We start from the raw sequence: 27,561 nt of genomic DNA, 5'->3' as shown, positions 1-27,561 counted from the left end.
TTCATTGTAATGACAAAAAATGAGTATAAAGAATAAGGTAATTTTTCCCATAACGTCTCATGAAACAAGTCACTACTACACACTGACTAATTGTATTATATATCTACAGGATATGTGATATCCTTAGCAGCATTATCTTAGATTCAGGTGATAATACATCAGGTCAAGAAAAAAAATCTCAACTTTATTTCTACAATTGCCTCGGTGCATTGTACTACCCCACAATCAACTCCCTCTCCAGAGACCTCTGAGGGGTCTGCCACAAGCTATTTCTAGCCAGGTTTATCACCCTCCTCATTCAGGCATAACTGTGCAGACTCTCTCTCCCCATCCTTCATTGCCTGCCACTCTCCTGTCGTTCTCCTTCGTCCACCACCTTCTCCTGGGAAACTGGGCAACGACTGGAAACTTTAACTCACAAGCTGCTAAGTTCAGGACACAGCCATGGCTGAGCGCACGATCCCTCATGCTTACCCCATGAGTATGGAGTATGAGATGAGCAACCCAAGCCGGATGTATGATCAGAACTTTGCTGAGGGTAAGACGTTCTGCATAGTGACAACACTTTCGGTTATCAAAATACTGATATGGCCTGTCTTTGTTGTGATCTATGGTAATATGGATTCAAAAAATGTGATGATTTCTGCATTATATATTATGACTTAAAATGCCAGGGAAGCCATGTAATAATGCTAATTGTTTTGCCCTGCATGGTCCTACTCCTGGTCTCTGAAGGTCATTTTTATATGTTTGCTACCTCATAAAAGCTGCCCTACTGTGAAATTATAATGATGCAGTTGCTAAATGCGATGGTACCCAGTGTTATGATACAATAATCATGGTTTCAACTTGCTTCACAATTCCCCTGACATCATTTCATTTTAGTGAAATGTTAGTCCTCTGGCATGGCTTATATTTAGAATGCCACACATGACAGAGCTGGCACTGCAACCACTTAAAAATAAACTGTTGCCAAGAGGGATATTAACCAGGCCTATCAAACACTCAACACTGTTGGGTATATAATGTTATACAAAATCACCAGTGCAAACCATCAGTATCAAAATAAATGCATCTAGATTCTTCTCTTAGATACAGTGTAAAATTAAAATGGCAACATTATAAAGGAAGTATGACACTCTTGCAGTATGACTTCCATATTCCTCTCCTATGACTGTTGGCAGAGACAGGTTTCTATTTAGAGATTTGTGGGGGTGAGTAAGCGGACAAAGTCGGTGTGTAAACATTAGTTCAGTGATGCAGCTACTGCTGCATGTTAATAGTTGAACTCAGGTTAATGTAAATCCAGAAAGTATCACAGAAGACTAAAACTTCAAGCAAGCATTCACCACACCGGCCTGGTCTGATTTCAGACATGTATGTTTTTGCGTAGCCTTATGTTTTCATCACATATCTCTGTCCGCCACAGCCCTGACTCCTCAGGATCTTCTTACACCAGTGCTGTATCATGGCTACTACATCCGCCCACGCATCAACAAACAGCTCGAGCGAGGCTTCTCGCAGGTGGACTGCGAGGACGACTGGTATCGTGTGCTGCTGGACGTCTGCCAGTTCACGCCGGACGAGCTGAACGTGCGCACAGTGGACAACCTGCTGGAGGTTAGCGGGCGTCACTCACAGCGGGTCGACCAGCATGGCTTTGTCAGTAGGGAGTTCACACGCACATATATACTTCCGATGGGAGTGGACCCACTTCTTGTGCAAGTGTCAGTTTCGCATGATGGCATTCTGTGCATTGAAGCACCACGGAAAACAGAAGGCATCGAACCTGTGGTCAACCAGATCCAGATAAAAATGGACAAAAAGGGATCCAAGAGTTCCTAAAGTGGATAGGACTCATGTTCATTCATGATAGGATTCATGTTCATTTTGTTCTCTCTTGAATTATAATGGCAAGGAAGATGGGTGAAATAGGCCATCAGAAAAGGGGGATTAAGCTAAACTATTTTCAATTCAGTTCAATTAAATCAGCTGTCTTCCCATATGAAACATGACATATCCTTTCTTTTTTACACTTGATTATCTCTTTGCCTATGACATGTTTGATTAAAATCTCTCTCCATGTTTTATTTTGAATCTTATTTTATGATATATTCTGTGGGTCTAGCCACTCAATAGTTTCTTTTACCAACCCATTCATAAAATGAGCAGAGCACACAGTTCCTTACAAAGCAAAGGATGTTTAGATCATCAGATATCTTCAGTTTATGGTAGTGGTGTAGGACTTCAGCCTAACCAAAGCACGTGGCATTCAATAAGGATATATACATAACCATTTCTATCAGTTTGCTTTTCAGACTAAACCAGTGAAAAAACAGTCACATGTATGGGCTAGGCTAAAAACAAAGACATTTTTTAAATGGCACATTCCAGTTTTCAAAAATCAGATGATTAAGGCCATTTACACTGTCACCTTTAGGGGGCGTGGTCCACCTTTTTGGTGAAGGTACAAAGGTAGCAGTCCGCTATCCACCTGTACGTCCCCAATAACCTCGAACAAGGAAATAGCAAACTAACAGCAAAATGTGTGATATGCGATGCCATGAAGTAGGGCTACAATGGGAAATAAAGTAACAAGAACCTTCGATAAGTAAGTATCAACACCTAGATTTTAACAACTATTTTCATTACAATACATTTAGCAGACACTTCTTGACCAAAGTGTCAACATTCAAAGTTACTCGCAATGTCCGACTTTAGGTATAGGCCTATGTTTATTTATTGTGATGGTTTGCGTTTGCGTTTTACAGGCTTTCAAGGATATGTAAAACGCAAAGCCTCGTCACAATTTGTTTCTGCCCGAGAGACTGACCTCCTGGTTACAGTTATTTTTAATGGTGGTCTCAAAATGTTAGGCTACCTAATCGCAGGTCTAGGTCTGAATAATTAGCCTCTTGAATAATGGCTCAGTGGGCGCTCATGTCATTATCACTCTTATTTAGTCCACTCGTAAAATAACGTTTTGACTAGGCTACTAGGCTATCGCTTTTATGGGCCTATATGTGTATCTGTGTGCCTATAGTGACACGGTGGGGTGGAGGTGGGTTTGGTTGGGGTGGGGTGAGTTCATATCAACATAGGCTCTATACATCTCTGTACATTCCTGTGGGCTAAGTCATCATCATACCCTTGAAAAATACTCTTCAAATGCAAGAAACTCAGGATGTCTTGGTTTTTAGTTGGTAGGCTAGTTTGTATGGTAGACTAGTAGATATAGGTGATTTGGTAACTTATTATTATTATTATTATTTCTGGTTGTAATGTGTTTTGTTTCTTTTAACCAGGTGGGGTGTTGATACAAAGAAGCTTAAGCTACGGAGTAAAAAGAGGAAAGGTATTGTAAAAAACATCCTCTTTTTAGAGCATGACGATAGCTATGAACCACCAGCAACCACTGACCCAGTTGTTTTAAACCATTTAAGCTCTTCTCCATTTGCTGTCTTGTATTTCACTGTAACTAGTATTATTTACAACTAAGAGGAAGAATTTGATCAAATATTAGTTAAATTATTTTATAGATTTAAATGTAGGCCTATATTCTTTTCAATGGGTTAATTCTTAACCGACCAAAGGGTTTCCCTGAATGCATGTGGCATGCTATAAGAGCCTACTTTTGTCTTTTATTTTATGTCTGGTCTTGTTCTGTAAGCCTACTGTCTTTGTAAAGACAGGCTTGCTTTACTGTCTCTGTCTTTGTCTGTCTGTTTATTTGTGTATGTCTTGGTGTGATGTCACAGGTACGCTGGCGATTACGCCACTCTGTCTGGCACCTGTTTTGTGTCTTTTGTTATTTTGTAAATTGTTTGTTTATGTCTTGATGTCACGTGTACGCTGGTGACTACGCCGCTCCGTCCAGCATTGTTTGTCTTTATGTGTCAATGTCTTTTGTGTGGAGCGCTTTGGATTGTACTATGTACATGTTAAATGCGCTTTATAAATAAAAATGACTTGACTTGACTTGACTTTTATCAGCAGTAGCTACACTTGGAAATACCCTTCCACTGTCAAACGTGATTTCTTTACTGAATTTTACTAATGCTGAATGCCTCTAAATCCTTAGTGTAGGAAATCGTAATTGAATAACTTTCTTATTAACCACTGATTGATCTTTACTTTTTTATCAGATGCACAGTCAACTCCTCCTGAGCAGGTACGTTATTGTAAAGCTCAAAAGTGCTGGTCAGCCTAGTTAGTGTCAAGGCCTGTTGCATGTCTTTGTGAAAGTGAAGTAGCCTGATTATCTCAACCCTCTTCAGACAGCAGATGTCCATCTGTGCGACACTGTGCCAGACGAGCCTGTTTATGCGAAGGTGAACAAGAAGAAACGACAGCCCGAGGAGGAGCTCCACTATGCTGAAATCCAAGTGTTGCAGTCAGGACAGATGGCCAGCAGAGGGAGACAGAGGCCACCTCCAGTCAGCAGCACTGAGTACGCCTCCTTAGATTTCAGCACCACACCGCACACAAAGGCCCCAGTGTCTGCCAGTGCCAGCTCCAGTTCCAGGGACGCTGCAGATATTCTCATACCTCCTGGAGCTCTGCAGAGACCAAAATCCAAATCACACAAAAAGAGGGGTCACTGTGCTGAAGATTTGAACGCTGTGTTTGTTTGATTGTTTTTTTTTTCTCTTTTTTTTAATAAAAGGCTATATGGATTTTTATTTTTATTTTCTTAAAGTTTGGGAGAGATGCAGCAGACTGGAATTTGTAGCCTAAATGATCAAGCCTGTTTAATTTTTTGTTCTCAAAAGCTCTGTGATTATTCTTTTCATCAAATGCATGTTTTTCTTTATTTATTTTGTACATGCAAATATATTATAGAAGATTTACACTGCAGACATATCTGGACTTTTATTTAGCCTACCCCTTATGAGATTGAGTAGCAGCTGCTTAGAAGTGCAGATTCGAGAGAGCTAAAATCTTTGCTTGGGACCTTCTCAATCACAGCAGTGCAAATTCTATGCAGTTACTATGGTAACAAAGTAACAATACCACGTGCTGCAACTGTGTGGGCCTGATTGAAAGGGAAAGCTATTGTGTTCTTCTGAAGCCCCCTTAGGATGTCTGTTTTTGCCCGTGGGACAGTATTTTGGGTTAGGTAAGCATATTTTTATTGAATTGTTTCCTGGCTCATAACTGATCTGTTCGTAGAATGCAGTTATAACTCGCTAACGTTAGCTGTTCTTATTCAGGGTTGCAAACAACCTCCTGGAATAACTTTCCTTTTGTCCCTGAAGTCGTTAGCTGCTTAGCTAGCATAGCTAGCTTATTCTAATAGGCAACGTTACTCTATTACATGAAATAAACTATTTGTGAGATTTCACTGTTAAGTCTAAGCTACGTTCCTTAACAGTCGAATACTGAATGAAAGTCCCACCCTAACGTTAACCAACTGTGTGACGTTTGCCTAGTAGCTGTCATCGTTTTTTGACACTCAGGCATTCATGAAAGCCAGCGGCGTCACCAGACCCTAGCTAGGGGAGGAGAGTGAATTGTGTTTCGTAGTTCTTGATCTCATGAACCTGCATATTCGCAAATGATCACCAGCAGATGATGACGTTATCCTCCTGAAGGCCACCGAAGAGGCTGTGTTCAGATATGGCCTCATTGAAGGGATCAGTAAGTACCATAATAACGTCAATGTTAACTAAACACTCTAGATGTACAGTGTAAGAACGGGGTGTAACGCTATCTGTCTTAAATGTGTCTGCCTTAAGACTATTACACTGCGTTTATGTAGAAAGAGGCATCCTATGAAATGCTGTGAATAAATGTAACCCATCATGATAAGACCATTAAAAAAACTTACAAAACAAACATAAACACAGCACATAAGCCTGATAGACTTTTTCACAACAGCCATTCTGACATGAAGTAGGACTAGTGGGTAAGAGCAGGTAGTCTATTACTACTTGCATCAATTAAGCTTCTATTCAATTTATTGTAGGACCCTTAATGTCACACCTGCTTGCTCTAGTTTGCAGTTTTTCATGTCAAAATGGCTGCTCTGAAAAAAAAAGATTTATTTAAACAGGTAAGCCGTGCAACATGCCTGTCATAGTGGGAAGAGTGGTCCAGAAGCCGTGAACTTGTCTATTAATGTCCAGCATTCTCACTGTGAAGCTAAACATGTTTTTCTGTGGTAGAGGTGTGTAAAACAGTAGAGGCAGGAAGCTGAAGCTAGAGGGGAAGGAAGGATGTGGTTATTTCTTAGTGTTGTATGTGCTTTGAGTAGACTGATGATGGCAAATTCATCCATTTCTTTCTCCTACATCTACATTCTCCTTCATAATCTCACAAAGTGACATGAATCATTCCTCTCCATGGCATCTCCATGGCATCACCTTGTTAAGATCACATTGTAAGTAGTTTTATAGTAGGATAGTATTTTTTCCTTCTTTGGGGGAAATTCATTTGACTTAAAATGACATGACCATAGGCTATGTAGCCTATAGCCTACTTATTTACTGCTGTTTTTGCATTAGACTGTTGTTGCCTGCCACAACTATTTAACATGTATGTAGGAATTGTATGCATTACTGCAGGTTTGCAGATTGCAACAGTCAGAGCAACAGATGTATTAAAGAACCATGAATGATCAATGGGATAGTTTGTGGTATGACTTTATTGGAATTCACATAATGTATATTACGGTGAGTGTCCACATTATTTAAGATTCCCGGCTACTGCATGCTATGTTGTATCCATAACAACACAGAAGTAACTACAGTTGACGCATGCGCGGCACTTCCATCTGAGCCTAGTCCACCTCGTATCCTGTTACATGCATAGCAAGCTAACGGGGCCCATATGGCCATCCCGCTGGCTGAGGTGTACTTGCACCTCTCTTTGTTTGCCTAATGCACCTATATGCCTAACCGGGTTTATCTATCTTGTGATCTGTCACCGTCTCTGTTATTGCCTTCGCACACATCTCTGTATGCAGAAGAATGATTGCATCCTTATCGAAAGGAAATCTACTAGACGTGCTCCAGGAAGGTTTCAGTGAGGTACAATGCACGGCGTATCATTCATAACTTAAGCCTGTTTTACTAGTATGGGATGTCGTAAAGTCGAGACTATTTTATATGTTTACAGCTAGCCAATGCTCAGTAATCCGCTGTCACTTTTGCTTGTCATGTTACGGTTTATTCTCCACATCATAGCGATGGTGTTATTGTTATTTCTCAGTGGTGAAGCAAGTAACTTATAAGCATTTGTTTTATTGGCTGTTCTCCGGACAGGAAACGGTGTGTAACGTTTCCAATGCACAGTAGCTAGTAAAGTGTCTTGACATGTTGTAATTGTATTTTTTAGAGACGAGAATGGAAATATAATATGTACAGATTGTATTGATTGACATACATATTGTAAAGAACAACGTTCGAACATGGGAAGTCCGTGCAGTTGCGGGTTGTCTCGACGTTTGACGGAGAGGAGTCTGTTTTCCTTAGGTGAAACTCATTTGAAGTCTATAGATAGCCCTTAGTCCGAGCGAATGACAAAAAAATGTGCAGTGGAAAGTCCCAAAACAAACTCATTGTTTTTATCGTATGATTACATTTAATGCATTCGCAGGTATTGCCACATAGACTTATACTGTAACCTAATTATACAGTTATACTGGAACTTAATTATGAGGTTGTACAATGGGCGCTGTTGTAGCGAACTGGCGCCCAGTAAGACAACAAGTTAAGTTCATTATTTTCAGAACACTCAAACGAATGTAACAGTTCACTCAATGGATTAGGTTACAATGTTGCTTACTTGATTTTGATGCCTTGCGCCCAAATCCTATAGTGTTTTATCATGACAATCACGATCACCCAGTCATAGGTTTGATTATTATTATTGTTATTATTATTATTATTGTAAAAGACAGTAAGTAGGCTAACTTTGTGCTGTGATGGGCTGCTTGCTGTTTTCAGCAACCTGTGTAAATGTGTTGACCCACAGCCTGGTATCTAAACGCCACTTTGGAAGTTGGTGAGGTTACTTGGTTGGTCAGGCTAGTTGTGTAGGCTACTGAAATTATTTGCTGTACCATGCTGCAAAAGAGCCCAGTATATAAGCACATGGTCTCATAGGTGCTGCACAGTGGGGGCTCAGCTGATGGGTCGGCATGGGAACAGACAGTTTGCCCATTCATTCCACCTTGTGCAGGGGACCAGCTTGATATTCCCACAGGACAACTAGGCCAGCCGCCGCCAAAGCTTCGTGACTGAATAGGCTGTGTGTGAGGCCATCCTCCGGGGAACTGAACCATTCTGAGCGGCTGCTGTGAGTTCAAGTGTGACAGAAATACCTCGGACAGAATGGGCTTTGTCTCCGACCGATTGTAAAGCAGTTTGATATCAGTAGTTACCCACACGCTAAATAAACAAGTGAAGATCTTCGAGCCATCTTTAGAGCTTGATTGGATTTATTTAGTGGCTGTCAAAGCTCTCTGGCATTGTTCAGGGAGGACACTTGTGTTCAGGCCACCTGACATAATCTGTCAGTTTAGTTCTGGAGAAGATAATAACATAATAATAAACATAATAAGGTATGACTTCTAAGTGTACTTTAGTGATGACCACATTCATCTTATTTTTTATTCTGCGTCATTTCCCCATCATATGTGTAACTTCCTCTCAGAATGTTGAATGGGCAAGGCCTCTTTAGCTCCGCTCAGCCTTGTACTTCTTTTCTTTGAGGATGATGTTTTTCATGAGCATCACTGCACTGACCATTATATCCCATTTTTCATTCATCTCTCTTCATTTCAAGCTTTGCCAAAGGGGACACAACTTTGCCGACCCGCCCCTTGTTTGGCAAGGGTGTAGGTGATGGGTTTGGGGCCCCGGTCCTACATGCTGAATAGTTGTGCAGGAAGGAAGTTTGGGTGCCGGACACTAAGCTCTGCTGTTGTGACGAGGCAGTGAAAGTGCCAGTCGGCCTAATCCTTGCTGCCGAAACCAGCAGGCACGCACTAGTGTGGGTAAAAGAGGGGTGGATTTATCCTGTCAGAAGGGGTGAGCCTGGAGCGCTGATCGGTAAAGCTCCTTTCACAGGCGCTATCCAAGCAGGCACTAGGACGGGACGCCTAACTGCGGGCAGACAGGGCAGTGCCGGTTCCAAATGAGCTCAAGGTTGAGAAGTCTTGGAAGAGTCTTGGAAGAGCTGTCTGCTTGGTTGCCTTAAGAGACTGCGAGAAATAGGCACGTGTGTAAACGTGATGCATGACCCCAAGAGTTGCACATAGTGGTTCAAAGGATGATGAGCATATATTGATTTGTTTCAAAATCCATTGTAATGAATGTTGGTGTAATGGATAAATAAATGTGCTGCTTGTCATCCACATAAAAATTGACTGAACTTGAGTGGTTAAAAGTTGCCATGAATGTAGGTTGTAATAGCATTACTTTCACAACAGGTTTGACGGGTCACTATTTTTAGCTCAGCTGTAAATTGAAGATGTGAATCATGCTGAATTTGACCTGTAACACTCCTTTTAGATTATTCACATTTATTAAAATGTAAAATGTATTATTTATTATTAAAATAAGTGATTATAATCCCTTTTATTCACCTGTCAGTGCTTTAATTGTGATACATCTGAGTGACCCCAAACTTTTGAGCGGTAGTGTATATGTGAGTGCTGTGTTTGTATGGTCGCTGGAACACTATAATTTGTCTTTCGGGATGAATGAATAAAGTATCTATCTATCTATCTAATCGTTACCCCACCCCCACCCCCGACATCTGTTCTAGCCACAAGTGGCGACATATGTGTCCTGGGTAAATGCACAGCTGCGGAAGAAACCTGGAGTAAAGCCTGTCCATGACCTCCGGCAAGACCTCCGAGATGGCGTGGTGCTCGCACACCTCATTGAGATTGTGGGTGAGTTCAGGCAGCAGTGGACTGTTGTGCTTGTTGAGATGCAGCGGCTGACGTCCTAAACCAGTACTGGCAGGAAAGCTCAGAGCAGCGCCACTCTTTTAGCTGGAGTTCAAACCGCAAACCGGTAGGAAAAACTATAATGTCAAGACATCAGGCAATTAGGCTACTGTACCCCGGAATACAAAAATAAACTTCAGAAAGACAAAAGGTTGTTTTCATAAAGAGCCTCAATGACCGAATCGTGGATTAACCTGTTGTCAGTTGAGTTCATTCATCGCAGCTCTACAAACACAGCCTAGGCTAGTTTGAATATTTGCACTGAAAGCACTTATGGAATAGTAGGCTAGTTTGAGTTAAACTGCTCGTTAGAACAGCAAGCCTAGCCAAAATATTTTTAGCCAACTAAATTGACCAGTGCTTCGTCTGAGAAGGTGGAGTAGGCAAATATAAAAGGGATATGTAAGAATAGGCTACCAGGGGGATTTTGAACTCGCATGTGTCATGCACTTTGGGACAAAAAAGACCTTCCTCGACATCATCAGATGTTAGCCAACACCCCACCTCTCCATTCCGAGGGTAGCCTACTGGCTCCACGTTACGAGTCAGCGCAAGCATCAATCAATACAACCAATAGTTCTACAGCAAAATAACTATAACTAAATCAAAATAAAATAACTAGGCTACTGAAAAGTATAACAGTGTCCACTGTTTGGGTTGTTCAGTAATGAATAATGTGTGTGGTTGCTGTGCTAAACCTGACAGCTTAAAAAGGCTCATTTTATATTAGGCCTACTTTGGCCAGAGGTTTTTGTTTCAAAATCGCAACACGTCCATATACATATATATAACGCAAACACATCCATATAGCAACTATTAGATACTGTTGGAGCATTTGAAATACACACACTGCCATTAAGACATTAAAATGTTATCTGCGCTGGAATCTTTGCTTTCAACTGCATAAACAAACAGGTGCACTCCTAAGGCATTTCTGGTGGCACAGTTAACAACATTGAGCTAATGGTAACTTGGGGACAAACAAACAAAACAAAAACAAGTTTTAAAGTCAACATTTTGTACAGTAGAGCATTACACCTAAGTCTGATTCCTTTTTATTTCAAAGTATCTGCGTTGGTTTCGAGTTCAATCCGAAACCCTCTAGTAACATATTGAAAGGGTCTATAAAGTCATATTTGTTTCTGTCTCAGTCATTAGTGTTTGTTTTGTTTTCTCTTTGGACGTCTCTTTAGCTGGGGAGCTCCTTGGCGGCATTCATTACGCCCCCCTTGACCCCCAAGAGAAGAAGCAGAATGTGGAAAAGGTTCTACAGTTCATGTCTTCCAAGCGGATACGCATGCCTCAGACCTCCGCTCGAGGTGTGGGACACACCCTCCCCAAGGGATCGTTTCTTAAGCCGACTATCTCTCTGGATCCTCATGGTACACATGGCCTCTGTTATTTGTACTGATAACATTTTGTCTCTCTTATCACGGCAGATATTGTGGACGGGAATCTCAAGTCTGCCATGCGGCTGATCCTTGCCTTGGCAGCCCACTTCAAGCCCTCCGCTTCGGCCAGTCACCGAGCGGGCGCCACTACGGGTCGGGGCACGGCGGGGTCATCGCCCAATCACAGGCCTCACTCCACTATGGCTATGGCACAGAATGCCGTGGCGGCGCTCGCGGTGGCGCGGCAGGATGCCTCCCGCTCCGGCCGCTCTCTGCTTCACCTGAGACAGGAGTGGAACAGGTGAGCTACCCACCTGCCTCGCACTTTACCTTACCTGGAACTAAGATAAACGCCAGACAATCAGCGCTTCATCCCCCAATAGGCATACTTTAGATTCAGAAATCTATTAGTTTGTAAGTGAAAGACTATGCATTGTGTGTGTGTGTGTCAGGATTGTGCAAAATTCCAGAATTGAATTGAAACTGGCTCTTAAATTCCAATTCAATTCTTGAATTTCACTTGCATTTCAATTGAGGTAGCAAACAGGAAGCAGAATTGCAATTCGAATTTTGCACAACCCTGGTGTGTGTGTGTGTGTGTGTGTGTGTGTGTGTTTTTGTGTTTGTAGAGGGGCACCAGGGGTCTCGACCTGGTAGCTCGCTAGTACCACTTGTTTCTGAGTACAAACAGTTAGTTTGTAAATCTGATGAAATTCCTATCAAATCAAATTCACAGTCTACAAACAGAGAAGGTAAAGGAAGTGAAAGGAGTCTTCAAACGCACACAAAGCTTATTCAGCTGTTTTGGGTGAAGATTAGCTATGTGAATAAAACATGCAACTACTAAAAACATTGGTAGTTCTTGGCCATCTTCGTTTGTCAAAGTAGCTCTCGGAAGGAAAAAGGTTGGAGACCCCTGGTGTAAGGCTTGGAGAAGTAGAGAGTGTATCCTAAAAATCATGGTTCGGTGTGTATCGCAGTTTTGAGGTCATGATTTGGTTAATTTGCGATACAGTAAGCCTGTAGGCACTGAAGACTGCATTTGGTACATTCGGTACACATCCGTATTGAACCTAACATCTTGTACCTAAACGGTTCGGTACGAATACGTGTACCTTTACACCCCTACATCCTAGTCACAAATGCATTCTCAGTTCCAATCAGTTTCAAGCCGAACATGCATGCATCCCTTAGTTTCTTCTTTGGTTCATGCAACTGTGTGTTTAATAGGATTATTTCACTAGAAGGGTATGTGCTCACTCTCGTTTTAAGAGGATCTGATAGTTCGGATTTCTGTTAAGCTAGTGCCATCTGGTTGTTATATGGATATACTGCTCAGGTTTAAAGCTTTGAATGGAGGTAATTTCAAAAGAGTGTGGAGGATTTCAAACACACAAAGAACTTTATTTTGATAGCACATAAAGGTTTACTACACCTTTATGAAATAATCAGACATGAACTACACTGGCTCAACCATCTGATCTGTATAGTTCACAAAATAGTTGCTGCTGAAACTTCTCAGAATATTGACAGAATACCATGAAACAATATGTTAAGTGTACACAACTATATTAAATGTATGTTTACATTATGGTCACTGGAAAAAGGTTTGTGAGCTCTTAGTATCTGTAGCTGTGTCTGTCCAGCATATTGACCTTTTAGTGTAAATGCTGATATCTTACCTTATGCAGCCAAGGCAACATGGTTTCCAAGGAGATTGATTGTCCATGCTGGAGTGTGCGGGCTCTGGTGCAGCAGTATGAGGGTCAGAAAGGGGGACCAGACGAGGATTCGGACACAAGGCCACCCAGGTATGTAACGGTCTGAAATGCATCTACATGATTAGACTTCTGATGATTCATATACACGTTTGTCTTGCCCGTATAGTGTGCAGTGTGTATGTCTGAGCAGTAAGTCACATAGTACATTCTGTCTCTGGGTGGGGGACATGAAATTCAAAGATACGGTTGATTTGTGTACTAGGGGGAACAGAAAGTTTGGAGGATTCACATGTGGGTGTGATTTCCATGGGACACAAATATTTGGGTGGTATCTATGACTTTTTTAAGTAGCACTCCTCAGGAGACTGTCACGCAGCACAAGAGCAGCAGCTCAGTGACGCTGATGGCTTTGCCAACATCCTTAGGGCTTTGCGAGGCACAACCAGTCCAAGATGGAACAATGGTGCCACACTGTGAATTGGTGCAGCCCCAGAGGCCTGCACTATAATGCTGTGCCCTTTCTCATGGGTTGCCTTGTTTGGGCAGACATTAGCACGGCAAAGCCTAAAGCGCCTCACTACAAACATTTGATTCTTTGATGTAGTCCTTTGAGAAGAGCATTAAAATGATAGTGGGTAAGTGTGGTCATGCAGATGTGTTTGGGCTGTGATGGTTTGGAGGAGATGCTCTGTTCCTCAGTGCCCTTCGCCAGTCGGCCGCTCAGTTGAAATGTGTTTTTTTTTCTGGCTGCACAGTTTCCACGATGACAGGAAATAGGAAATACTTCAGAGATGATTATTTTGATTTCTTTTTTTATGCTTTCCAAACGGCGTCCAAAGCTCTGGGGTCGGGGGAGGTTGGGGAGTCGTTGAGCTGTGTGCAGCAACTGTCCTCATTTAATGTGAAGAGTGATGAGAACACAGAGTACAGAGGGTCCCTGACTCCCAGGGGAAGGAAGGCATGTTGCGTCATATTTCACTGTTGGGCCATTCCACAGATCTAGAACAAGAGGAAAAGGTTAAAAGATGGCTGTTTTTGCTGTGTGATCTTATCACATGCTGTCCAGAGATTAAAAACTCACCAAATGTGATGTTTTTCCTGATAATGAAAACAATGGTGCTTTGTTTTGCCACAGAATGGGAGAATTGAACAGTACAACACAAGGTAGTACAGCTTAAGCACAGGCAGTACCATAGAATGCAAGTCATAACTCATAGAAAAGGTTTGTGGCATTGAAACTCAGAGGAAAATCCACTCCTCTTTGTGTTGTGAAGTTATTTGCCGACTCTTCCTCCACTAATTCTGTAAATGGAACAGCTCGATGGCTGTTATCCTTTATGTCACAGCTGGCATACACATATGGTTTTGGTATAAGTGGCACAAACGGGTAGAAAATTTCATTTTTCATGGTATACTGCATAACAACAATGAACTCTCTGTTGCCAGCTAAACAATGCCCATGGATCTCAAAAAGGCCTAGATGACAACAAGCAAAGCAATGTGTCAAAAATGTGGGCTGCCCCGGTTACATATTTGTGGCCAGCTGTTTTTGGTAGAGCTGTGTTTTGGAAAGTCCAAATGAGTAAAAAAAGAATAGAAAATATGACCTCAATTTGTGGTGTTAGCACCTCATATGTATACATTACTGGTTGAATAAGCCCCATGCTCAGAGTCAGATAACATGTTCAAAGCCAAACATAACAGATTAAATACAGATCAGTTGCATTTTGGGTTCTAGTCAGACTATTGAAATACTGGCAAATACATACAGTGCAACTGTAGTCGAATACTACCAAGGGAACAGAGAGAGAGGGGGAGAGAGAGAGAGAGAGAGAGAGAGGAGAGATGGAAGGAGAGAGGGGGTGGGTTGGAGAAGCAGCGGGAGGGTAACCAGGGGGTTGAGCCATCTTCACACAGAGAAAAGGAAGGAGCAAGAGAGACATGGTAAGAGCAGAGCAGAACCTCACAGTGTTTTCTCCCCGCAAGACAACGAGAGCTTCACAGATCCAAAGCTCCTGTGGATGAATAGCAGAATAGCAGTGCTTATGTATGGAAGGTAACTAACGTAGCCAGGAGAGCCCTTGGAGTGAGGAGATGAGAGGAGAGGAGAGGGGGGGGCGCAGGAGAGGAGAGGATGCAGCTGCGTGCGTACGTGCGTGCGTGTGTCGTGGAGTATAACAGAGTGGGGCTCCACTTGTATGTTCCTCAGGTTGGACTGAGCAGCACAGGACGAGAACAGCATTAACATATGTGAGCGGACTCAAGCTGAGCTAAAAGAGCCAGTTGGACTCTCTGTAGGAGTAGTGTGAGTGTGAGTGTGCTCCAGCTGAGCTGCTGTGGGGCTGACTGGAGCCTTTGGACAACTTGTTGGGACGAGACGGGAAACCCTGAGCGGATAGGCAGGGGAAGGGGGCTCCTCCAACTCCCCTCAGAACTTCCACTCAGCTCTTTCCTTCCTCCTGTGGTGTGGAGCGCAGCTCCCAGTGTGGGCGGCCGGGCAGGGCAGGGCCGTGCAGGAGAGGGATGGTGGGGACTGGGCACAGCGGTGCCGCTGCTCTGCGTAGCCGTAGCCAGAGCAGCAGAGGCTGCAGTGGGTCTACTCTATAGATCTTCAACAGCTACAGCATGGGAGCCAAACAAATCAAATGGTAAGATTATGTACATCCATGCTAATCCTTTTTGCCTTGCTTGAATTTATTTTTTTAATTATTTTAAAATCTCATATATAGCCTCAGTTGTTAGCGAGGATTACCTGCCGATTTGAAGTGACTCTTTGTTAGAACACTCTAGCTTTCCTACTCTGAGTCAGTGCCCAGGAGACAAGGCAGTATCTGCTGATCAGCATAGCAGAGCAGGAAGTGCATGTGGAACACAGCACGTGATGGGATGGAGTTAGCACACTGCCCCAATGGGAGAGCCTGTTCAGTTGTTTTTTTATAAAGTGCTTTCATTCATTTTCACAGAATATGTCATAGTTTCACTGGCTCTGCATCAAGCCCTGTTGTGCTCTTGTGAGTTGATGTGCTGTTTAATAGCTATGTCCTGTCATCTTTTATCTGTTAGTGCCTATAAGGAGAATGATTTAGAAAGAGTCGCTCTGTGTATATTGACACAGAAAATGTTTTCTTTGTTATTTTCAGTCTTCTTGACAGCTGTTATCTGCAGGTTTAGTTTTGGGACGACTGGTCTGTTTGGTTGTTTAGGTAAAGAAAGTAAATACACAGTTCCAGTGAGTTTCCTGTAATTTAGCTATAGCACAAAGATAAGCTATCTTTGTGTTGGGTCTTTCTGTAGTTGGCCCAGAACTCTCTGAAACAGGAGTGTGGTCCCTTAATGGCCTGGGATATGTTGATGCGTTATGGGAAGATCAAAACAAACTGCTGACTGCAGAAACTACTTTGAACTTCTTTCTATTGTGAGTTTCCACCAGTGTCATGGGAAACAAGGCTTGGGAAAATGTGGCTTGTCTTCTGCCGTCTTATGCTCAGAACACAAATACAGCTTAGTTGTTCAGCACTGTAACATCCTGTAAAACAGCTCTCCTCATGGACAAGGATCTGTAGCTAAGCAAATTGGCAGTGCAGTGTATGCAAACTTACACAAGCTGCTATTTTTGGTTGAGAAATTCTTTTGTTGTGTGTTTTCTGTAGGCTGAGGTATATCCTTTAAATATAGGCTTAAGGACTGCATTAGAGCATGGAGTGCTCTGCCATGCCACTTTCCCCTTAGGCTTTCCAAGCTAATGCAGTGCTGAAACGGTTATATAACGCAGCGTTCACTTAGTCAGGATTGTGCTGAATAATGAGTCGTGCCAGATATAGAAATCCCTGTGATCTATTATGCTATAGTCTGGCTGGTATGAGGTGTTTGCACTCTCACTGTCAGCTTTACTTAAGATATGAGGGTGAATCCATTTTGTTTTTTCCCCTCGATGAGAACTGACAGGGGACTGTCATCTTCTACGCTGACTCTTGGCTCTTGATTTGTTCTGTTCAGTTGTCATATCAGAGTGTCCGTTATTGGCACAACGGTGTAATTAAACTTTTGCCAAACTCTACTAATTGAAAGAGACCTGTCTGGGAATACCCATACGAATCTTTGGCATATTTGGGATTTGATCGTTTTTGAGATTGCTATACAGGTTAGCAACTTTGGTTTTGGGAAACGCACCCCAGGCTAATAAGTTAATTCTCAAGATGTCTGAATAAAAGATAAACTAAGATTTTAAGAGCTTATGGCTTTTATCATCACATCTAGACTTTAAAGGCATCTTCAATTTTTAAAGGCTTGTGTTGCTAATTGAACTTTTTAGTTAGAATATTTCAGAAGTCAATAATTTATTTGGATTTATTTTATTGATGTTTAGGGGAAAAATAAATCCTTGTATTACCTGCACATATGTAAACAGAGATTTGTGTTGCCAGTTGTTCTTCTATGTGACATGTAGTGCGTCCTTTACTGTTGTTCAACAGATACAGAGTTGAGATCGATCAGAGTGGCTTTGTATGTTACGCAATGGCAGATTTCCCAATGGCTATCATAGCCCATGGTTTGTGTGTGTGTGTGTGTGTGTGTGTGTGTGTGTGTGTGTGTGTGTGCATGCGTGCCAAATTGAGGCACAGGGAACTGCATCAGCATTGATTGGTGTCCACTTTACTTGCATGTGGAATAAACAGACATCATTTACCAGTGACAATGACTGTGCCCTCCTGATGTGTCCTGACACTTACTGTTTCCCTCTTGCACCTGTTCACTTGTAGGACAATGGCTTCTTTGTGTTGGTCAAAGATAATCCACATTGATATTTATGATCAGATTGTAAACAGATGTGTGACATGCATGCAGTATACTTATGTGCTTGCCTTATCCTATTGGAAGAGCTTCAATAATTCAGAACAGCTGACCTGCAAACAAGCGACTTTGAATTGGGTCAGTTTTACATAATTGATGAATCCCCAGATCAAACAGCATTACTGTGCCCGACACCTTTTTTTTTTCTGTCAGCACTTGATGTTACTGTGGCAACCGTCTCTAGCAACGAGCGTTCTCTTCGGTTGGTGGGCTGGGTTGAACTGTTTGTTTATTGATGGACTGAATTGTCGCTTGGGTTTGATCGACTGTGATAGCTGTGTGGTCTCTCATAATACGCTTCCATGTAATTGAGTGATGAATTGATGAGTAATTGATTTTGTAAAATAACTGAGTTTACGTTTGTATCATTAACCACAAACGTAAACAACAAAGAGCTCTTCAATGCACCTTCTCCATAGCACATACAGTACATAGTGAGCCGTTGGCTTACTATTGTGCTATTTTCTGCCTCTTATGTGTCCTCAGCCTCAGGTCACCCAGCCCTACGCAGACTAGTAGAGAAGCTCACAGTGTTTCAGAAGACCAGAGAGGGGCTGTTCAAAGCCAAGCAGTGGAAACCATTAAAACAGGTAATTTGTGTGCACATGGGAGGACTGCTCTACAACGTACTACTGTAGGCGTAACATTGGGTTCTGGACCACACTGGACTCAGGGTGGATGTTCTCCGCACTCTGACTGCATGTCTCTGACTGACTCTTCCAGATGACATGGTGAGGTCATCAGCGTGCGACGAGTTGTCTGGCTCCAGGCCTGATGGGTCCGCTGGGGGCTGTGTGTGGGAGGAGCAGCTGTGTGAGCAGCAGGAGCAGCTGGAGAAGGAGATGCAGGAGGCTCGGAGGATGGTGTCCAGCCTGCAGGTGTGCTAGAAAAAACACCACACACACATTTGCCTCTTTGCACTTGTTTTTCCCATTGGAATTACAGTGCAAATTTGTGAACAAATGCAACTATCGATAAGTTAAATAGTTTTGTGTAAGCTACACGTCAACTTAATTAAAGTTAAGTTAAATGAACTACACTAAACTGAGCTAAACCAATGTTTAGGATTTGTCAGGTATCTTAATGTGAATGCCTAAGCAATAGCAAAGAAAATGAGATTAGCCTGAACGCAGATCACATGATGCATATCACTATATGTGTGTCCTTTTAATGCAGACCGTGGAGACCTTACTCAAACAGTTTGTGATGTTTTGTGAGGCAGTGAACAGTGGTGTAGTGTTTTGGGATTAGCGTGCCATTTGTGCGTGTGGTGTCATCCGTGTGGTTTCCTAGGCACTGCTTCTCCATGGGTCACTGCCAGAAGACGAACAGGATGTGTCTCTGGGTTTTGCTGAGGGAGTGGACAACGCAGAGCAACAGCTGGTAGGATCTGACTGTCAGCTTCCTTTATCTATCCGCATGTTCTCTTAGTGAACCCCTTTATGGTTTTGTCTCTCAAAGCGCTCATGTAAGGTTTTTATTTTGATCTACAATGTAGTCGACCACTTTTGTCTGTTTTTTTGTTGTATATTTAGTTATTTGAAATGTTCCAAATGTTGATGAAAGAAATGAGAACATAAATGAATAAAGATGAGTGTGTACACTTTTTTAAATAAAATCTAGTGAGGTAGTTTAGTTTTTTCTTACCTGTCTCCACCCTCGCTGACTACTATGTCACAGGAGATCAGGTGTCCCCCCCCCCCCACCTGAACTTTGCTTTGTCTCCTTGGGGCCCACACATATCCGTTTACCCTTCTAACCATTGACGAGCTGTCCTCTATGCTCTCACTCCCTTTCTTTTCCCTTCTTTCTCTCTCAGTCCAAACTACCGTGTGAGACCTCTGTGTAGGAACACGCCCTTTGCTCAGTCCTTGCAGAGGGATCTTTGAGGCTGTTTGCAAAAATTGTGTGTCCGTTGTTTGTTTTTGAGCTAAGAGGATTTCTCTCCTGTTCTGCTGCGCTGTATAGATCATAATCCGCAGTCGTCTGGACCAGAGTATGGAAGAGGCTCAGGATCTGAAGGTAACGTTCCCTGCTACTCTGTAGAAAGGACTTAACACATTTAAGTCCTCTGCCAATTTGTTTACTTGAGCAAGACTCAGGCATGTTTGAAGAAATGTGTGCATAGTGTCATACCTCAACTGGGTTTCAGGCATTTCTTAACTACATATTGAACTGAAAAAAAGTTGGTTGAACTGTGATTACAAGAAATGATTGTCAGTTTGTTTGTGCACCTGTCTTACTTGGTGGTTATCGTGTATTAAATTCCTTGATTGATGTCTACCCTGCAGAGGGAGCTATCTAAATTTAAACAAGAGGCACGAAATCTGCTCGGTGTCAAGGTAAACCTTTCATTTGATTATGTTTGGTTATAGCAAAAGTAAATAATACTTGTTATCGAATGAAATTGTGTAAGATTTTTTAAAAAGTATTTTTTGTTTTGGTTAGGATGCCTTGCAGCAGAGAATGGCAGTACAAGAGACGTGTGTCTTACAACTGAAACAAGAACTTCTAAGGACTACCATGGCCAGAGATGAACTGACTGGTCAGAATGTGAGTTGAAAAATGTTTCTTTTTTTTATTTCTTTTTTCTAAAACTAGTCCTCTGTATATAATTTATCTCTAGGTATTTTTAGACTTGGCTCAGAATCTGATAGCTACTGTTTTCCCAGGTGGAGTTGCAGCGAAAGCTAGAGGACCGAAACAAACTACTCAGTGATTACAAGGTGAGTTCAGCCCTATCCAAAAGTGCTCCGCTAAAACTACACCATACTGTTGTAGAGTTCAGCCCTATCCAAAAGTGCTCCGCTAAAACTACACTATACTGTTGTAATTCATGAGAACTACATTGCAGAGTATGTCCTCTCACAAGCATCAATGAGTTAATGCATTGTGGCATCTTTTGAAAGATATTCAGTCTAGTAAAGATAGCAGATGCTTTTACCCTAAACAACTTACACAGATTTGTAATGGTCAGATATCAAGACTGGGTGGGTCAGGTGATGGTTAACCACCAAACCAGCTTTGTGCTCGTTCCGTTGAGGTTTTTTGTTGTAGTTACCAATCTGCTGACGTGTGCGTGTCCTTCGCCTGCAGAAAGAGCTGGGTCAGAAGGACAGACTGCTCCAGCAGCAGCAGACCAAACTGGACGACACCCTGCGGAAACTCTCAGAGAGCAGCCACCAGCAGGTAACTGACCATGCCACGTTTTAACCTGCAGTCAGGCGCAGTCTAGTGCACACTCACACTTAAAGGGCACTCGGCTGGGCAGCTCCCCAGATGGTGTGGTGCTCATGAGTGCATGTAATTCACAGACAAGCCTGCAGAGGGAGCTAGAGCGCAAGGAGCGTATACTGCAGGAGCTGATGAACAATCATGATCCAGAGGAGGTACTGCATGCATGAAAGCCACCTAGACCAGGGGCCTCATTTATAAAAGTGTTGCGTAGAAACCATCCTTCATTTGATCTTAGATCATTTCTGAAATGATCGTATGTGTGATGCAGAGAAAATGAACGTACACACAAAAAAACGTGCGTACGCCACCCTTCCAGATGTGCCCATTATAAATCACAAATGAAGGTCAACTTGTGCGCAGCAGGATGGTTTTAGGTCTCCGCCTTGTAAACACCCCCTCATCAATATCATTAGCATATGTTTTAATGAAATAAATGGCCTAAAAGCTGTAGCCTATGTCAAATTATATATTAAAAACTTTAGTATAGGCCTAGCCTATGCCATCTGATGTTAACTAGCCTATATGCGTCAGTTCGAATAGCTTAACTAATTATGTTTTTTTCCAGCAAAGCTTTCTGGAAAGAGATCGTATGCATCTATGTCCATTGTCCTCTGCTCGCTTTCATTCCTTTTGCTTGCAGTAATGTGAATAATCAACATTTAGTAGCCTATGTTTAGGCCTACTTTGTAGGAAAAAAAATTGGGTAGGCCTACCTTATAAAGGAAAGACCTCTAGGCCTACAGCATAATCCTATACGTTATGGTACAGTAGGCTACTGGACGTTTCCAATATGATCCAGGGTAATATGCTGATTTAGCCTACAAAACAGAGGACTGATATGTCATGTAGGCTTAACGTTTATTTTAGGATAGGCTATGTTTTTGCTGAAAAAGTAGCCTAGTTCGCCGGTCATTATTAATTAATTCTGCATATCTTTGCTATCGTTTTCTTTCAATAATGTCAAATGGCTTAAACATTTTCCTTTATTGTTTGCTTTATGCCTACCTTTATATTTTAGCCTACATTATCCAACTCACATATTGTCATCTAATCTTGGGCACTTTCACTTGCCAGTCAAAAAAAAGCAAACAGGTGCGGCGCTCTGCACCTCTTTTTTACGCAACTCCGGCGCAACACTAAATATGAAGATGCCCTGCTTTCAGAGGATAACTTCCGTCCCTTGGTTGTGTAGGCTATATATGATATAAAATATCTATAGCCTACATTGTATAGCTTACATTCAAATATTACCTTTCTGTTACGGAGCTGGGAATAGGCCTATGAGCGCAAATTAGGATGTAGTGGAGGCAGAACGCGAGTAAACGCAGTTTATCCACATCTGCAATTTCAGAAATAGAGTTTAGGCCTACCCACCTCTTAGTTTATCTTTTAACATTCAAAACGGTATTATCCAATACTATCCTATATTCTCAATACTGTACATTAACCTCCACCATTATCAAACATGTTCTGAATGCCTTTTTTAAAAACACTACTGACTTTGTGATTAGTAGATAGGTGGAGGGTGGCGCATCAGGCCAAAACACAACATGACATGACAAAACACAACATCAACATCAGTTGAGGGCTGCAACTTCACTTTTTAAATGACAATATCCTGGCCGAACTACTGTTGTATTTGAAGTATTTGAAATTAACATGATTTCTTATTGTCTAGTGACATATCAGGGCCATTTTATGATTAATTGAAATACATTTCTTACATATGGTTCCTTTAAGTGCTATAGTTCTCATTAGCAGTTTTATGCCAAACCATGAAACATGAAGCTGCATCCAAAAACGTCGTTAAAAATCTTCTGATATTGATCATGCATAGGGCAAAGAAAGACATGAGATCGTTGGTCTTGGAATTTTGATCGCACTTAGACCTGATTACTTACAGTACCCCGGCATTACCACAAGGAAATGGTCGTACGTCAAGTTTGAACCTGACGTGGAGATAAGCACTTTTCCACGTCAAAGACGGTTTTTATAAATCTGAGCGTTGGCATGGATTTGAGTGTACGCACAGTCTAAGATCAAATCTGTGCGTAAGAACACTTTATAAATGAGGCCCCAGGGATGTAGTGGAGGCTAAACGCAAGTAAACGCAGTTTATCCACCTCTGAAATTTCAGAGATAGAGTTTATCCACCTCTCAAAAGAGTTTATTCACCTATTGCAACTTTTCACATTCAAAAATCCCACTGCATTATCCACATTCACAACATGTACACTAACCAACACTCTAGGAACCATGCAATACCACTGGTATTGTTACAAACATTGGACAATAGCCTCCACCATCATCAGCATGTTTTGAATGCCTGTCTACATGTCTACTTTACCGTGATCACAGAATTCATAGTTTACCCACCTCGTATTTGACCACTGTACCCCTGATATAGACTGATCCGGAGTTCTCAGTCCTAATAAAACACACCTTGAACCTTTTTCTTACATTTTGAAGTATTGTTTGTAGATTGAAATGACTTGAAATAAGCTTTCTCAGTGCACTGTATTTTCCCTCAGCATTACTAACTGGGTTTGTCAGTGCTCTTAATTATGCATTGTGCATAACAATTGCGATTACACCCACATGAATTAGTTGTACTTGAGGCAAGGATTATAAGATGTTAATTGTAGGACAGGCCAAGGATATTATTCTCCTGAAACTAGGATAAACGCCTTTAACATCCTTTTCCTCCTGGCTCCAGGTCCCTGTTGGCCACAATAATGGATACGCGGAGACGTCCATGCCCCAGACATACAAAGGGGTAAGAAAAAAACGACCTTATTCAACTTTTTATTATTTTTACACTATGTAGTAGTATTATTTTTATATACTGTATACCGTACTGTATATGTTTCATAAAGCTTCTTCACAGACGTCTCTCTATGAAATCTGCAGAGGAGGCAGTGTAATAACATGTACTAATACATAGGGGCTACCATGGCCAGAGATGAACTGCCTGGTCACAGTGACTTCCTGTTCTCATTCATATGTCCAAACGTGTTCCTGGCGTGTTCCCCCCCCCAGGCAGAGGAGCTGCAGCTGGTGCGCGATGCCCTGCGCAGCCTGAGGAGCAGCTTCAGTAGCCACGAGCCCCAGCAGCACACGCTGGACACGCTAGAGCAGGGCGTGGCCAGCCTCATGGACCGGCTGCACGCCGCCCAGCCCAGCTGCCCCCACCAGCGCAGGGTACGGCACGCTGAAGGCCTGCACACTTATCACATGGGTGAAGAGTTGATGTTGGACTGTGTTGATAGTGTAAATAATTAGACCATTTCACAACATGTAGCCACCATGTAAACCAACTTCCGCTGGAATTCCAAAGCTATCACTACTCGCCGGCTGTCTGCTGTCAAAGCACACGCTTTTCCAAAATGTCTTCAAGTTTGCAGAGGTTTAGGTTAGAACATGTAAACAAACACTCTACCTATCTAGATAGCCACTTATATAACAGCACAGTCCACAGGAAAGACAGACCCAGGAAGTTGTTTTACCCTGCCAATGAATGTGTCATTACCCTCAATGAGGCTGGACACCTGGACACTGAAACAGGCTTATTGTGTGCCAGCATGTATTGTGTACGCTCCAGGAAATGCTGATCAGATACTTTGTGTCTGAGAAACCTAATCACTTGTTGGTGTATAAAAGATCTTAGTGTTGTTTTATTGTGTTACAGGTCAGAGGTAAATCACCAGGACGTAAAGCTGCCCCCACAGACCATGAGGCCTGGCCATCTGGCTCTACTAAAAGCTCCTTGGGCCTTGGACTGTATCATACTCACACAGGTTGACAGACACCAGCAGGATAGACAGATGGAGACAGACACTCAGAGACTATTCAGTGGCCCAAAGCTGAGCTGAGGGCCCCCAGTCAGCCTAGTGGAGACAGTGGAACCCCCCCCCACCCACTGGCCAACAGTGTCCAAGTGTCTATGATGTGGACTTGGAGGAATACTGAATGAAGAGTGATGGTGGCGTAATGAACCTGTCTACATGCCACTGAAGCAGATAGTGGTTGTCAGGCCTGTCCATCATGGACACGTTGTTGACTAACTCAAGTCAACCTTGTGACTCCTTTGCATGAGGTTATGAGTGGAAAATGACATCATTTTCACTTTGTTCAATTATTCCTTGAAGTATTACCATGCTCATAGGTTCATGTTGGAGTGCCAAGTGCATTTTCACACTTACCCTTTTCACACCAGGGAATTCTCAGGGTGGATGGGCATGGGCAGTGTTTCGTGCTCAGGTCATAGACCTACATAGTGAATATCCTTTGTGATTTGTGGGATCGACTGACATGTCTATCTGTCCGTCATACAAACATGTACAATCACAAAATGGTGGATGTTGTAAAAACTAGCTACCTACTGGAGCATACGTAAAACTGTTTGAAACTGTTACTTTTCTTAAGTAATGTTTACATGCTCTTGGTTGACTTTATAAGGGTATGCAACTGAAATGTCATGTAGCATTCACTGCCAAGCGAACTGGGTTCATATTGGTATCATTCACAGGACCCTAGATGGACTGAAATGAGCTGTATGGAAATTACTTTGAAAACACATCTATGATAATAACGCCAACAGGTTTCACTACAGAGCTTGGGTCACCCTGGGATACAAAGTGTGGGTGTGGAAATGCCTGTTGGAACATTTCTGATGCCATTCCTGTTGTTATTCTACCTACATGTCTGCTGTTTATTCTGCACTCCTAGAAAAAAAGGTTCTGTATTCAAACATAGGTCAGGAATCATTTGTTGAGCTTGGGAACTTTTTTCAGGAACATTAACATTTATTTTTTTCAGAGCAGAATCTATTTAGATTGAAATCAATTATGTTTTCTATTATTCTGTTCCTACATTGTGCATCATGCAACCCATGGAGTTATTGTCATTAACTTATGTTTGATACATTTGCTACATCGCTATTATTACACTGATGTTATTTATAGAGGGAAAGGTTAAACAACATTAACAAAGATTCAAGCTCATAATGATTATTTCTGTTTTTTGGTAAAGTTAATTATCATTTTGCTCTTAATTAATGCATGATTTAGTATAAACTATGTTCTTCAAAACAATTTGATGCAGTAGTTCCAATAGTTTTTTCCAATTCCTTGAATGGTTCCAAGTACATTATGTGCTCACAGGCCTAGTTTAGAATGAAGAGCAAACGTATTATTTGCATCTCATCAGAGCAGGAAACAGAGGCAGCCATTTTCTGGTCTTGGCAATATTTCACCCAGGGTTACTATGGAAATATGAAACCCTTTTGTGCTTGTTCTGAATTGGCTATGGATGTTCCTTAGGTCCTCTAGAGCTTTTCAACTGCTAGGGGTATGAGGAATCTGTATTCTTCTCACGGTGTTTCGTATACAACCCTTTGCCTTTCCAGAACCAAGAAAGAACCTAGTCTAGTATGACGTGATGTACTCTCATTTGAATTGCACTGGTATGGCCCATCCTGAAACACACAACTCTGTGTGTGGAGGAGTTTGGGAAAGCAAATATTGAGGAATGTTCTCACTAAGAGTTGTGTTATGATGTTTAATGTGTGATCATGTTATTATTGCACAGAAACCTATGTTGTTTTTATAGGCCAAGTTGAAAAGGATTACTTGAGCTTGAGGTACAGCTTAGCTTTTGTAAACAGTTTCACTTTATCACTGCAGTTGGACATTTTCAAAGAAAACGGATGATTTTCATGGAGATGGTTAAATTTGTGTATATTCTCGATTCACATTTAATACATTTGAATATAATAAAGTTACATCTTTTACAGATATTTTATTCTATTCTTACATTTTGTTACTTGAAACAACACTTTGTTGTGTGAGTGAAGGCTAGAAGTTGATTAATCTATAATAAAGATGGTAGAGTATTTTTTGTTTAATCTAACTAATGTAATGAGTCCAATGGGACACAATACTGTTAATATAATGCAACAGGCCACTCAAGCTGTTTGTTGTGCACTTCATCCAGCAATGTCCCCTGGTCTGCTGTGGTCTCTGAGCCTTTGCCACACTGCCATCTCCTAACCCTGCTGCCTTCCACAGGGAGTTGACAGCTTTGACAATCAGCTGACAGATCACAGCAAAATACCAACAAATGATACATTCTAAAAATAATAATAAAATATAAGGCTACACACACAGGGCACAAACTTTATGTAAAACACGTAATAACTTAATAACTGCTTTGTGAAGCAGGCTTTAGCAATCCTATGAAATTTCACATTTATTCATTTGGCAGATGCCTTTATCCAAAACCACTTACAGCAACATCCTGTAAAACATATGGTGGTGCTCCAAAATGAATTGTGACTGTGAAAGCTATTAATGTGACCTGCACCACCAACTGTAGTTACAGAAGACGATAAAACGATGGG

At 41.9% G+C, this 27,561-nt stretch overlaps 3 protein-coding genes across 6 annotated transcripts; all 3 read left to right on the top strand.

Annotated features, from left to right (window-relative positions):
- The first annotated feature begins 276 nt into the window (after positions 1-276).
- Positions 277-2,088, top strand: hspb2 (heat shock protein, alpha-crystallin-related, b2). Its single transcript, XM_048269925.1, has 2 exons — positions 277-538; positions 1,430-2,088. Exons 1-2 carry the CDS (start codon positions 445-447, stop codon positions 1,843-1,845), a joined length of 510 nt encoding a protein of 169 aa, XP_048125882.1. The 5' UTR covers positions 277-444; the 3' UTR covers positions 1,846-2,088.
- Positions 2,089-2,167: 79 nt separating this feature from the next.
- zgc:193711 (uncharacterized protein LOC569781 homolog) lies at positions 2,168-4,850 on the top strand. Its single transcript, XM_048269947.1, has 4 exons — positions 2,168-2,611; positions 3,306-3,355; positions 4,146-4,171; positions 4,278-4,850. Exons 1-4 carry the CDS (start codon positions 2,580-2,582, stop codon positions 4,632-4,634), a joined length of 465 nt encoding a protein of 154 aa, XP_048125904.1. The 5' UTR covers positions 2,168-2,579; the 3' UTR covers positions 4,635-4,850.
- A 96-nt stretch (positions 4,851-4,946) lies between these two features.
- LOC125311516 (dixin-like) lies at positions 4,947-26,958 on the top strand. Of its 4 annotated transcripts, none has more exons than XM_048269673.1 (18): positions 4,947-5,119; positions 5,572-5,640; positions 9,775-9,904; positions 11,155-11,280; positions 11,401-11,653; positions 13,044-13,163; positions 18,411-18,514; positions 18,648-18,802; positions 19,218-19,307; positions 19,893-19,946; positions 20,216-20,266; positions 20,373-20,477; positions 20,597-20,650; positions 21,021-21,113; positions 21,239-21,313; positions 23,878-23,937; positions 24,201-24,362; positions 24,850-26,958. In XM_048269673.1, exons 2-18 carry the CDS (start codon positions 5,620-5,622, stop codon positions 24,961-24,963), a joined length of 1,767 nt encoding a protein of 588 aa, XP_048125630.1. In that variant the 5' UTR covers positions 4,947-5,119; positions 5,572-5,619; the 3' UTR covers positions 24,964-26,958. The 4 variants fall into 4 exon arrangements, with proteins under 4 accessions (XP_048125630.1, XP_048125621.1, XP_048125638.1 ...); XM_048269664.1 differs by having other exon boundaries at positions 5,460-5,640; XM_048269653.1 differs by lacking the exons at positions 4,947-5,119; positions 5,572-5,640 and adding an exon at positions 6,617-7,031.
- The last annotated feature ends 603 nt before the right edge of the window (positions 26,959-27,561 follow it).

This window comes from Alosa alosa, chromosome 2 (assembly GCF_017589495.1).
Source record: "Alosa alosa isolate M-15738 ecotype Scorff River chromosome 2, AALO_Geno_1.1, whole genome shotgun sequence".
Lineage (NCBI taxonomy): Eukaryota > Metazoa > Chordata > Actinopteri > Clupeiformes > Clupeidae > Alosa > Alosa alosa.
This window is presented reverse-complemented; position numbering and strand designations above follow the sequence as displayed.